The sequence below is a fragment of the Ochlerotatus camptorhynchus genome, unplaced genomic scaffold, assembly GCF_037179485.1.
Source record: "Ochlerotatus camptorhynchus isolate MF236.1 unplaced genomic scaffold, CSIRO-AGI_Acam_v1.1 ptg000021l, whole genome shotgun sequence".
Lineage (NCBI taxonomy): Eukaryota > Metazoa > Arthropoda > Insecta > Diptera > Culicidae > Ochlerotatus > Ochlerotatus camptorhynchus.
This window is the reverse complement of record NW_027040513.1, coordinates 1,300,044-1,310,999: the sequence shown is the minus strand read 5'-3', so window position 1 is coordinate 1,310,999 and position 10,956 is coordinate 1,300,044. Positions and strand designations below refer to the sequence as shown.

Sequence of the window (10,956 nt, the reverse complement as noted above, 5' to 3'; positions counted from 1 at the left end):
AAGGGAATCAAGTTCTGCAGTCTGCTCCACATCCGCACTTCTATCATCGAGGCCGTTAGTGTGGAGGTGGAATCACCAACTGGAAACGTCCGGTTTATCGCTGTTTACTGCCCACGCCAGTGTACCACAAGCAACGGCCTAGGCATCCAATTCAAGAACGACCTGACCGCCATCACTCGTACTAGCTCCCGATTCATCGTTGGGGGTGACCTGAACGCCCGCCATGAAGCTTGGCGGAACTACCAGCGGAACCGGAACGGATTTCTATTGTTCGACCACGCACAACATGGTCTGTACACTGTGCAATTTCCGGACAAACCAACTTTCATCTCTCCGGCGGGAAATCCCTCCACCCTGGACTTTTTCCTGACAAACATCGGACTATCCAAGCCGGAGGCATACAACGATCTCAGCTCCAACCACCAACCGGTGGTGACTGAAGTCGGTGTCAACGTGGTTCCTGCTAGAAGCTGCCTGCGTAAAGACTACCACCATGTCAACTGGGTGCACTACGGACGAATGGTGGACAGCAACATCGAAGAAAATCCACTGCTCGACACCGTAGATGACATCGACCGGGCGTTGGAAGGACTCCAACAGGCCATATCCGTGGCTGACGAGGCGTGTGTTCGACAAGATCCTGTGAGGGGTAAGTTTGTTGCTATTGATTCCCACACCCAATTACTGATTCGGTTGAGAAATGTTCGTAGACGCCAGTTTCAGAGGACTGGATATCTGGGCAAAAAACATGAAATGGCCGATCTGAGCAGGCAGATTGCTTCCAGAATGGACTCACTCCGAAATGAAAGTTTCGGGCGTGTTGTCCAGAATCTGGACGACCGCTCCAGACCATTCTGGAAGGTAGCCAAGATCCTGAAAACTCATCCCAAACCCGTTCCACCTCTCAGAGTCGAAAATGATGACGATCGGCTTTTAATCACCCCACATGAGAAAGCAAATGCGATCGGCAAGCATGTCGCTTCATCGCATTTGCTTGGCTCGACTATCCAAAGTCCGCTCGATGATTAGGTTGCGCAATGCGTTCAAAACCTAGATGCCTCCCCTTGTGTCGTGCCTCCGGCGGATATGATTACAGTACAACAGATTTGCTCAGCGCTGTAATACACCAAGAACATGAAGGCCCCCGGGTTTGACGGTATATTCAACTTGATCTTGAAGAGACTCAGCAAGAAAGTGCAGTCTCTTCTAACCGCTATCTTCAACAGATGCTTGGAACTGCACTACTTTCCAAGTATCTGTAAAGTAGCTAAAATCATACCAATCCGCAAACCCGGTAAGAATCCAACATTGTCTTCAAGCTACAGACCAATCAGCCTCCTTTCAGCGCTGAGCAAATTGTTCGAGAAACTCATTCTCAATCGTTTGCTCAAGTTTGTCGAGGAAAATAACATTCTCCTTCCGGAACAATTTGGTTTCAGAAAGGGGCATTCCACCAATCACCAGCTAGTACGGGTGATGAATAACATCCGAAGTAACAAAGCTGTATCCAAGTCCACAGCCATGGCCTTGTTAGACGTTGAAAAAACGTTTGACAATGTTTGGCATGACGGACTTGTGTACAAGCTTTGTAACTTCAACTTCCCATTACATCTGGTTAAAATCACCCGTAACTACCTTCGCCCAAACTAAAACCGGCTCCATCTTGTACTGTAATCATGGATGGCACAAGGGTTGAGTGGTCTGCCGAAGTAACCTATCTCGGGATGTTGTTCGATGAAAAGCTCCTCTTCCATTCGCATGTAGAGAAAACTGTAGTCAAGTGTTCTGCCTTGGTTAGGTGTCTGTATCCGCTGATTTGCAGCAGATCCCGCCTCTCAAGGGTGAACAAACTGGCTGTCTACAAACAAATCATAGCACCTGCGATCCTCTACGCAGCTCCGGTGTGGGAATCATGTGCACAGACTCACAGGAACAAAATTCAGGTCGCTCAGAATAGAGTGCTGAGGATGGTTCTTGATCGTCCTTTCGACACTAGAATAACAAATTTACACGAAGAGGCAGGCATTGCCAAAATAGATTCCAGAATTAACAAAATTAAGATTAAATTTGCACAAAAATGTAATTTATCAGAACATGCTTTAATAAGCAATTTGTATATAGTAGATTAGGTGTATATAGTAGTTGTAGGTTAGTTGTAGTTGTAAATAGTATTTATAAGTAGTCTTCTTTTTCAAAATTTAAAAAAACCAATCCCACCAAGGTGGTCATTCTCTAAAACAGGCCTGATAGGACTAGGAACATTACTTAATAATAATTGAAATAGGGGAATTTACGTATTCTCGTCAATCTAAGCAGCGTCTGTACTTCTACTAGCATTTTCTCAGCGTCACGCACATATATGATGTGTCTGTTTGTTTACATTCATCTGCTGCTTGCTTCTCTATCCATTCCAACCGACAGAATTTTTCAAAACGTTTTGAAAGCGTTTTTACAACGCTCCAAACTTCTCAGGTGAGTGTGACTATTGTCGGCAGCCTCTTTTTCTTCGGCAACCTTCCCATTAGAACTGCGTGTTAACCAGCTGTTCTATTATCGGCAACTCGAAATCAACCCCATTTTGTAGTGCGTATGCTTTATTTGAAGAAAAATGTAGCATTACTGGATTGCTCGATCGTTCAAATATAATCAGATTGAAGCTGAAAGGCTAAACAATCGTTTGGACACATTCAGGGAAGTGCGTTGATGGGAAAACATAGTGAAATTAACGTTTAAATTTTGGTTGCCGAAAACAGTCAATGGGTGCCGAAGCCAACATTTACCCTATCAAAAGAACTAAAGTTGAAAAGACGCATCTGATAAGTTAAACATGTAAACCACACAAATTCAAGAAATATAGATTAAAGTCAAAAGTCAAAGTCAAAAAAAAAAGTTTGACAGTCAGTTGTTGGTAATTTGTCAAGTGTACGTCTCCTATTCGGCAATATTTTTTTTTTTTGAAAATGTTGGCTCTGCATGTAAAAAATTAATTGTTTATACATTATTAGGGTTTGCTTAAAATTTATTTCCCGAAAAAAAAATGATCGTCAAAGTCCATGTCTTTTTCGGGTTATTGTTGAGGGGGAGGGGGAGAGGGTTGTTAAGCAAGAGGGGGTTTTACATGCACGTTTTTTCAAGTCTCATCCCTCATTGTGGTGGACACGCCGTGATCCACCTTTAGCCGCTGACCGAGTCCTGCTTGATGCAGGACCTAGTGCCACGCAGTCCGAAGCGGTAATGAGCAGAGGCATGAGAGCAGCGCTGATTTATATCTTTTCAGGTTCAAGCAGAATAATGTGCAACCAAGTGGTATTCGTTTGTGATGACTGGGTTTGGGAAAAAGGCTTATTTCATGAAATCAGTGATAAAATTATCATTTGTACATTCTCAATAGTTTAATTACAAAAAAAATTGGAAAAATATTTATTTCAACAGGTTCGTAATGTAATATCCTATCGATTGGCGTATTTGGATTTTAATTTCATTTATAAATAACAAAGTTACAAGCGTTCAAAACCTAACACTCCTTCACCACACATATTTTTTGATTTGCACCCCAGTATAGTCGACAAAGACGTAGACGTAGTTCTACCCCGCATAAACAATAACCATTAGAAGAGCCTAACCACCAATTCGGGGTATCATCTCAACTTTATGTGGTATGGTCGTACCATCTATGATATTGTTAGTGTATGATACCCGTTCATTAGGGACGTCAAAAGAAGAAGCAAAAATTTAATTTTTAAATGCCCAAAAAAAATGAACGCCTGCTACAGAACCATGCACCCTAGGGTGCTCGTTCTATTCTATTTCACCCACACACATGAGCACGTGGTCGTGTCGCACGATGGAAAATGAACAGGTGGGCAGGAACTCACAGTCTCCCAGTGTTGGTGAGTTCTTTGCCGTTAATGTTCACGAAAAGTTCACTATTTTGCTATACAGAAATTCAAAACAAAAATTTTATCTGCGGATTTGAACAGTTTTTGACCTGTTTCATACTACCGGAAGGTGTATGCTGGTCACAAATGCCGTGCCAAACTGATTTCCTACTCAATTAATCAATCTTTGATGTGAAATTCGCTAATAAACACGAGCCGCATTTCTTATAGCAAACATGCCATAAGAAAATGGGCATGGTTCATTTAAGTAAACAAACTAACACTTCTTCCGACTGTTACACCTATGTATTAGCCGTCTCGGTGCTGTTCGTTCGTCGCCGTTCGGCTATCAACAAACCATCGTGCACTGGCTTCGTACGTTTCATTCGGTTGTACGACGTCGTAGAGGCAGGACCACTTTCGGCGTCGGTTTGTTTATATTCAAGCACTGTAGAACATAAGAGGATATCATAGCTACATAGGCACATAAACACACGGCGAGAGCGCTAGAAGTGAGAGCAATAAAAAAAGAAGGAAAACCGTGCAAAACTTTCTTCCGCAGAACCAATTGTTGAAAATGTGAGCCGAGAAATGTTGGGCGATAATTTTTCCATGGAAGGGACAAACTTCTTCCGGCGCTAGAACGGTTTTTGCCCACAGTTTACGTAAGTAAATTTGCTGTAGAGGAGCCCCAGCGGACTGGAGATAGTACGGTTTGCGGAGCGAAAAAATTCGCTACGCCAGACACGAGACACGGGAACATGGCAGAAGATTTATCGATCAATAAAAATAAGATGTGAGTATAGACATAAATAAGTGCGCCTTCACTTCTCAAGATAATTGCTGCCAGTGGCATATAGCGCAAGATTTTCTCGAGCACTGCCAGGGAGAGAGCAGAGCAAGATCAAAGATGGATGCCCAGCAAATGTTCTGAAGTTATTTTAATTAGTTTTGTTGTGGAGAAAAGTTTTGATGAGCTTTTCAGTATTTTGATTTCGTGGGTTTGTTTACGTCGTGATTTACGATCGGTTTTGCTAGGAATCTTGTGTTCATTCGACTCGATGTGTGATTTGGGAAGCGGGAATGTCGAATATCGATGTAGAATTTCTGCTTGGTTCGTTGCCGAGAGGCGAGGCAGCTCCCTTTTTAAATAGATTATGAATGTAGGTACTTATGTAAATGTTCGTTTGATTGCCTTTCAGCTGTTCTTCGCGTTACAACAACAACGACATCTGTCGGTTGTGCTTGAAGAATGAGGCCCATATGGAGCCGCTGTTTTACGTGAATCTATTTCCGAACATTCTGCTCACTAAGAAGATATACGACTGCACATCGATACAGGTATGATGGACGGTTTGAAATTGCATTCAGCCATGTTCAGCCGATTGAGAGAGGAATTTTTTTTTTCATTCAGATTATTTACGAGCGCAACCTGCCGATGTTTGTTTGCAAACTTTGCGCCAACAAGCTAGATGAGTATATTCGATTTCGGGAACGTTGTGTCGCAAACGATGAATTCCTACGGAATGCCTTGGCATTCTTCGACGCAGGCCAAAATAGTATTAAGACAGAGCTGGAGGAGATCAAACAGGAACAGATGTCCTCGATGTCCATTCCGTTGTCGCAGCACGTTGCCGTACCGATTGATTTTCGTCAGGTGAAGAAATCAGCGGAATCGGAGACGTTCGAACAGGAAATCGATGAAGATCAACTGAATCAGCGATTCGCTTGCGGAGAATGTGATTTTCTTGGAGAAGATGACGATGCTCTGCGGGAGCACAGGAAACAACACGAAGACAAATTGTACGCGTGTACAATATGTCCTAAAACGTTCAAAATTCGCCAACATCTGTTGATTCATAGTCATACGCATGTCGAATTGCAGCAGCAACGGATGGAACAGGCGGGCGACGCAAAGCCAACCTATAGCTGTACAAAGTGCACCAAAGTGTTTATCAACAGGGGCAATCTACTGAACCACGCGGCCGAGTGCCATGGTAATGTGAAAAATTTCACCTGCGAGATCTGCTCCAAATCGTTCAAGTACAATGTTCAGCTGAGAATTCACATGCGAACGCACTCCGGAGAACGTCCGCATACGTGTGAGATTTGTCACCGTGGATTTTCGCAGCTGTCGAATCTACGATCCCACCGAAAGGTTCGCATCACGTCAAGGGGATTTTTAAGAATAGTTGAAAAATGTTGTCTTCTTGTAGGTTCACTCGAAAGTCAAACCGTACAAATGTCAGCTGTGTTTGAAAAGTTTCACTATGCTGGACAACCTAACGGCGCACAGTCTGAAGTGCATTAAAGACAAATACCGGTGCACACTTTGTGCGAAATCTTTTGCTAAAGAAGGAAACCTGATTTCACATCTGCAGTGCCACAGCGAAGGTGTCATGGAGAAGAATTTTAAATGTGAAATGTGCCCAAAAAGCTTTAAAAATAAGGAAGATTGGAAGCGACATGTTCGCGTGCATACGGGTAGGTTCATATGAGTTGTATGCCCTTAAATATTTGATAGAATTATTTTTTTTTTCAGGTGAAAAGCCATATGTGTGCGACATCTGTCAGAAAGGATTCGCCCAGAAAGCCAACCTCCTGTCGCACAGGAAAACCCACTTGAAGCCGGACGTAATATTCAAGTGTGAGAGATGTGACAAAATATGTCGCACCCAAAAGTTGCTGGAAATCCACGTACAAAAATGTGGCATCACCGAACTGCCGCAAGCGGTTCAGGTGCCAACGCCAACGCCACCTTCCCCGATAGTAACGCCTCCACCGGCTCCGCTAACACCCACACTGGAAGTTCTGTCCGATTTGCTTCGGTACGAGATTGCCATGCGTACACCGACCAAGCTGCAGGAGATTCTCATTGCAGCGATGGAGAAGAGGAAAGCCGCTGCAGTCGCCATGTCGCTCGTAGGGAAGCCTGCTGGGCCACCAGCTCCCACAGGGCGTCATTATCGGTGCGAGGTGTGCTTCAAGGTGTACTCTCAGTATCCCAGCTTGGTGAAGCATCGAAAGCTGCACCTCAAAACGCCCCGGATGCGTTCGAAATCGACCGAAGCGGATGAACGGCCATACTATTGTGATATCTGCGGGAAGAACTTCAAGTTCAATCGAAATCTGAAGGTATATTACAGTCGGTCATTTCACATTTCAGAAATTGCATTCCCATATGGTCGAGGTTCTGGGATGAAGACAGCTCCTAATATTGATATCAATACCAAACTATTTTAAGGTACACATGAAGCTGCATACCAAAGCAAACGGTTTCTTCAAGTGTGACAAGTGCAGCAGCACATTTGAAGCGGCCGATCAACTCAAACATCACCTGCTAGAACATCCCATCGATGTGGAGAAGATCTTCAACTGCGAATTCTGCTCCAACACGTTCAAGTCGAACGAGGATCTCAAGCGGCACCGACGGTCGCATACTGGTAAATTTCCGGTTGTTTCTTCATAAGCTGTAATTCATACCATTTTCATTTAAGGTGAGCGCCCGTTTCAATGTGACACCTGTCCAAAGGCGTTCACTCAGCTGTCGAACCTGCGCGCCCATACCAAGATTCACGAGAAGAAACGCACCTCCTATGGGTGCAACATTTGTCTGTTGGAGCTCGATTCGCTGGAAGCGCTGAACATGCACCTGAAAACGCACCAGTATCAGTTGTTTGAACTGTGCAAGGAGATGAAACAATAGAGTCTGTCCCTAGCGTACTAGTTGTTGGCCATACTTTCGTAGGAACCTGTGTTATACCCTTGTAATGCCCCGTACTATGCATTATATATATATATATGCCAATATACAATGGTGTTATTGAATGTTTGAAACATGTACCAATGTGATTGTGTTAGCGAAATAAATGTTGTTGTATGTAGTATACGTCAGAAACAATAGAAAAGCAAACCCTGTGTTCATTTCATAGGTTATAACAAAACTTTATTTCCTCTCAAAAACTCAGATTAAATATACGGCTTCCTACAAACTAAGGCATATACAATATCCGCAAGGTTTTGTATATACAGCATCATTTCCATTTTTGGTTGCGGCATGCCAGCGAAACATTCTGCTCGTCTATATCGAATCCAACAAGTTGCAGCGGGACTAGAGAATTTAAGAATTCGAAACGTTTGGCCGGTAAACACCATATATCCAACATATATCACAATAGTAAACAGTTTCTTAGAGAAATAGTGCGCTGTGAAGTCCTACCGGGGAGCACTAACATAAACATATTATATAATAAGTAAAAAATAAAACTCGTAAACAATCCATTTTCGCTAAAACATAACTCGGTACAGTACGCCACGACGCTAAACCGATCACCTAATCAACCTTACTGCTACTGGGAACGGCTTCCATAAGTGTACCGGTAGCAGGAGGTTCGCTGCTTTCGCTACCATTGCTCGGAGTTGCACCTCCCGTACCGATTGCATTGTTGAACCGTTGCAGGTTGACATTTCTTATACATTGCATCTTGAATTGATAGTGTTCGTCGATCTTTGCCTTGCAGCCATCGCAGATAAACGCCTTACACTGGGGTGACGAGATGATCTGGATATGGGAAGCTGAGTTGAAAGACTTTATGGTACGATTTATGCTAGAACAGCGCTTACCTTCAGTGTCGTGCATTCGTAGATTTTGTCCGATATCTGCTGGTTGATTTTATTCAACTGATTACCCCGGATTTTGCATAACCTGCAGGCATTGTAGATACGTGGACAGCTGAAAATGGCATTGAAAGTTGGTTAACTTTTTTTTTTTAATTACTGTGTATTTGGTGAAACAATGCCTGAGTAGATTGTATCGTACGTAAAATTTACAGATGAATCAAGCCATATTTCCGATAGGTGCCGACCGGCCTAATTTGATTTCTATTTTGTTTTGTGGTAAATTGGTTATATTGAGTTAGAGCTTGAAGATTGCACACATCCTGAATTATGCTAACTTGGTCCTCTGCGTCGGTCGTATTCGAGGCATACCTCATCTGCGGGATTGTTGTGCGGAATTCTTACAACGTATTTCGAATATCGTACTCTCCATTTCCCCCTACATACATCATTTTAATATATCCCGCCAAAGATGGTTTTTAGCACTCTATTGATGTCCAGCTAACAGATACTATGTATTTGATGTATTCACCTTTCATCCATTTTACGTCACAGTCGGTTGTACTACTCTACCATCGCCTCAAACATTCTTCCGACAATCAGTGAAGCAAATGAACTGGCGAGATTTATTGTTTGAGTCCGTACATTGCACGTTTTCAACAGGAGGCGAGCAAGATCTTGAAAGAAAGAACGAGTCTGACTATCAACTCTACACTGTCTTGAGCAGTTAGATCAGGTTCCGGACAATTTGTACTGGTCCACAATCTTCCGCAGCACTTCTCGGTTAATAGTATCGCAAGCGGGCTTGAATTCGAAGTACTTAGAGACTTGATATGTGTGACACTTTTGTAGCAGCCATTGGAGCGGCCTTTTAGCTGTGATGAGAAGTCACAATCAGTGCAGAACTTGCTATGGCTATGCGACCTTATAATGTCTGACAAATTGCTTGCCAATGTCAATCCACTAATCCACTATTAGATTGTTTATCAAAAGTGATTCACTCGTAATACTAGATGGGGAGCAGCCTAAGAACCTAACCTAGCGTCTTTAATTATAATATTTAAATTGTCATACTGAGTAATTTATAGGACACGATGATTCAATTACTAGGCAGGGATGAATTCTGTGCATTGCAGATTTTTTGTTTCAAAATTACCATCCATAAAATATGACCTTCAAAACAATGGTGGAGAATACGAGGTTAAAAATTATAAAAAATCAGAGATAAAAAGGAGAAGGTTATCACCCCGAAAAAAATACGTTTTGATTTTTCTAAAAATATTGGAAAAATATATCAAAAATCGTGTAAAACATTTTTTTTTGCTATGTCATCATGGCACAAAGTTGAATTAAAAAAAATCACAAAAATAGACCTTGCAATTTTGTTTATAGTCCAACTTATGATGAGATAGAAAAATTATTTTTTTACATTTAATTTTTCTCAGAAATCTAAGGAAAAAGCTGATTCTCTTCGATTTTTTGGCATCTTTTTCCAATATTTTTAGAAAAATCAAAACGTGCAAGATTTTTGGGCTGTAAGCTTTCTCTTAACTGCTATCACACATGTCAGTTAGTAAAGCCTTTAGCACAGTTGCTATGAAACTAAAGCATTCATTTATTGGAGGCGAACCAGCCTAAGGCTGAAAGCCTTCTAAATAAAGCTAAATAATAATAATAATAAGCATTCATTTATAGTAAATTTTGGTGCTCTTATAATTGAACATTTTCTAATTTCTCGCACTGAGTTCATCACGCTCTGTTTTCCTAAAGTTTTCACATTTGCACCAACTTGATTTTACCGTTATCCTGTAAACGAGTTCTTTTCTATTAGCTACTTATACCCATGAACTGATTATCTAATTAGGAACCGAATTAAACAGATTTCCTTTTGATTGACTTAATTACGCACTGCAGAAAATACCGTAGCCTTATCAAGGTAATAATGGGGAAGGCCATCCATTCGCGTTTCCTTTAATAGCATATTTCATTTGCCATCACCTAAAAGACCTTTCCCTAGTTTACTTACATGAAATTTGTATCCTGAACCATCTTTGGCTGTTATTTTCTCGAATAAAGCTGATTTTATCGAATCAAATGATTCTTTGTTATTGTAGCTGTTCTCACTCGTGATATTTTTTCTCTACTACGACGAGGGTTGACATGACATTTCGATGCTGGACCATCATACGCCTGAAAAGTGACAGCCACTGGCAGTGTTGAGTTTGTTTTTGTTTTGATTGCTCTGCACTATACACGCTTACTTCAGCTTACTCACCGGGTGAGTCGATCGTACTCAATTTCGTCTCATGTAGAGTCGGTGTATAATGAGTCACGCCAAGAGAAAAACAGTTGAACTCGCATCACGGTTTTCGAAAGATTCCCTTTCTTTTAACTTGGCAACAGAGGACTTCTGCATCAACTTCAAATGACTTCTAGCGAGGAAAAAAAATTAACGGCTGTA

The 10,956-nt window shown here is 41.9% G+C and overlaps 2 protein-coding genes across 4 annotated transcripts; one reads left to right on the top strand and one right to left on the bottom strand.

Annotated features, from left to right (window-relative positions):
- Positions 1–4,268: 4,268 nt before the first annotated feature.
- On the top strand, positions 4,269–7,779 carry LOC135703709 (zinc finger protein 271-like). 3 transcript variants are annotated; one of them, XM_065225014.1, is made up of 7 exons: positions 4,269–4,674; positions 5,081–5,219; positions 5,293–6,036; positions 6,095–6,362; positions 6,421–7,013; positions 7,123–7,321; positions 7,376–7,778. In XM_065225014.1, the coding sequence occupies exons 1-7, from the start codon at positions 4,640–4,642 to the stop codon at positions 7,582–7,584; spliced, it is 2,187 nt and encodes a 728-aa protein (XP_065081086.1). In that variant the 5' UTR covers positions 4,269–4,639; the 3' UTR covers positions 7,585–7,778. The 3 variants fall into 3 exon arrangements, with proteins under 3 accessions (XP_065081086.1, XP_065081069.1, XP_065081078.1); XM_065224997.1 differs by lacking the exon at positions 4,269–4,674 and adding an exon at positions 4,782–4,875; XM_065225006.1 differs by lacking the exon at positions 4,269–4,674 and adding an exon at positions 4,896–4,992 and having other exon boundaries at positions 7,376–7,779.
- Positions 7,780–7,802: 23 nt separating this feature from the next.
- On the bottom strand, positions 7,803–10,630 carry LOC135703725 (uncharacterized). The gene is made up of 3 exons (XM_065225028.1): positions 10,522–10,630; positions 8,502–8,610; positions 7,803–8,439 (listed from the first exon to the last, which is right to left on the bottom strand). Exons 1-3 carry the CDS (start codon positions 10,542–10,544, stop codon positions 8,212–8,214), a joined length of 360 nt encoding a protein of 119 aa, XP_065081100.1. The 5' UTR covers positions 10,545–10,630; the 3' UTR covers positions 7,803–8,211.
- Between the last annotated feature and the right edge of the window lie 326 nt (positions 10,631–10,956).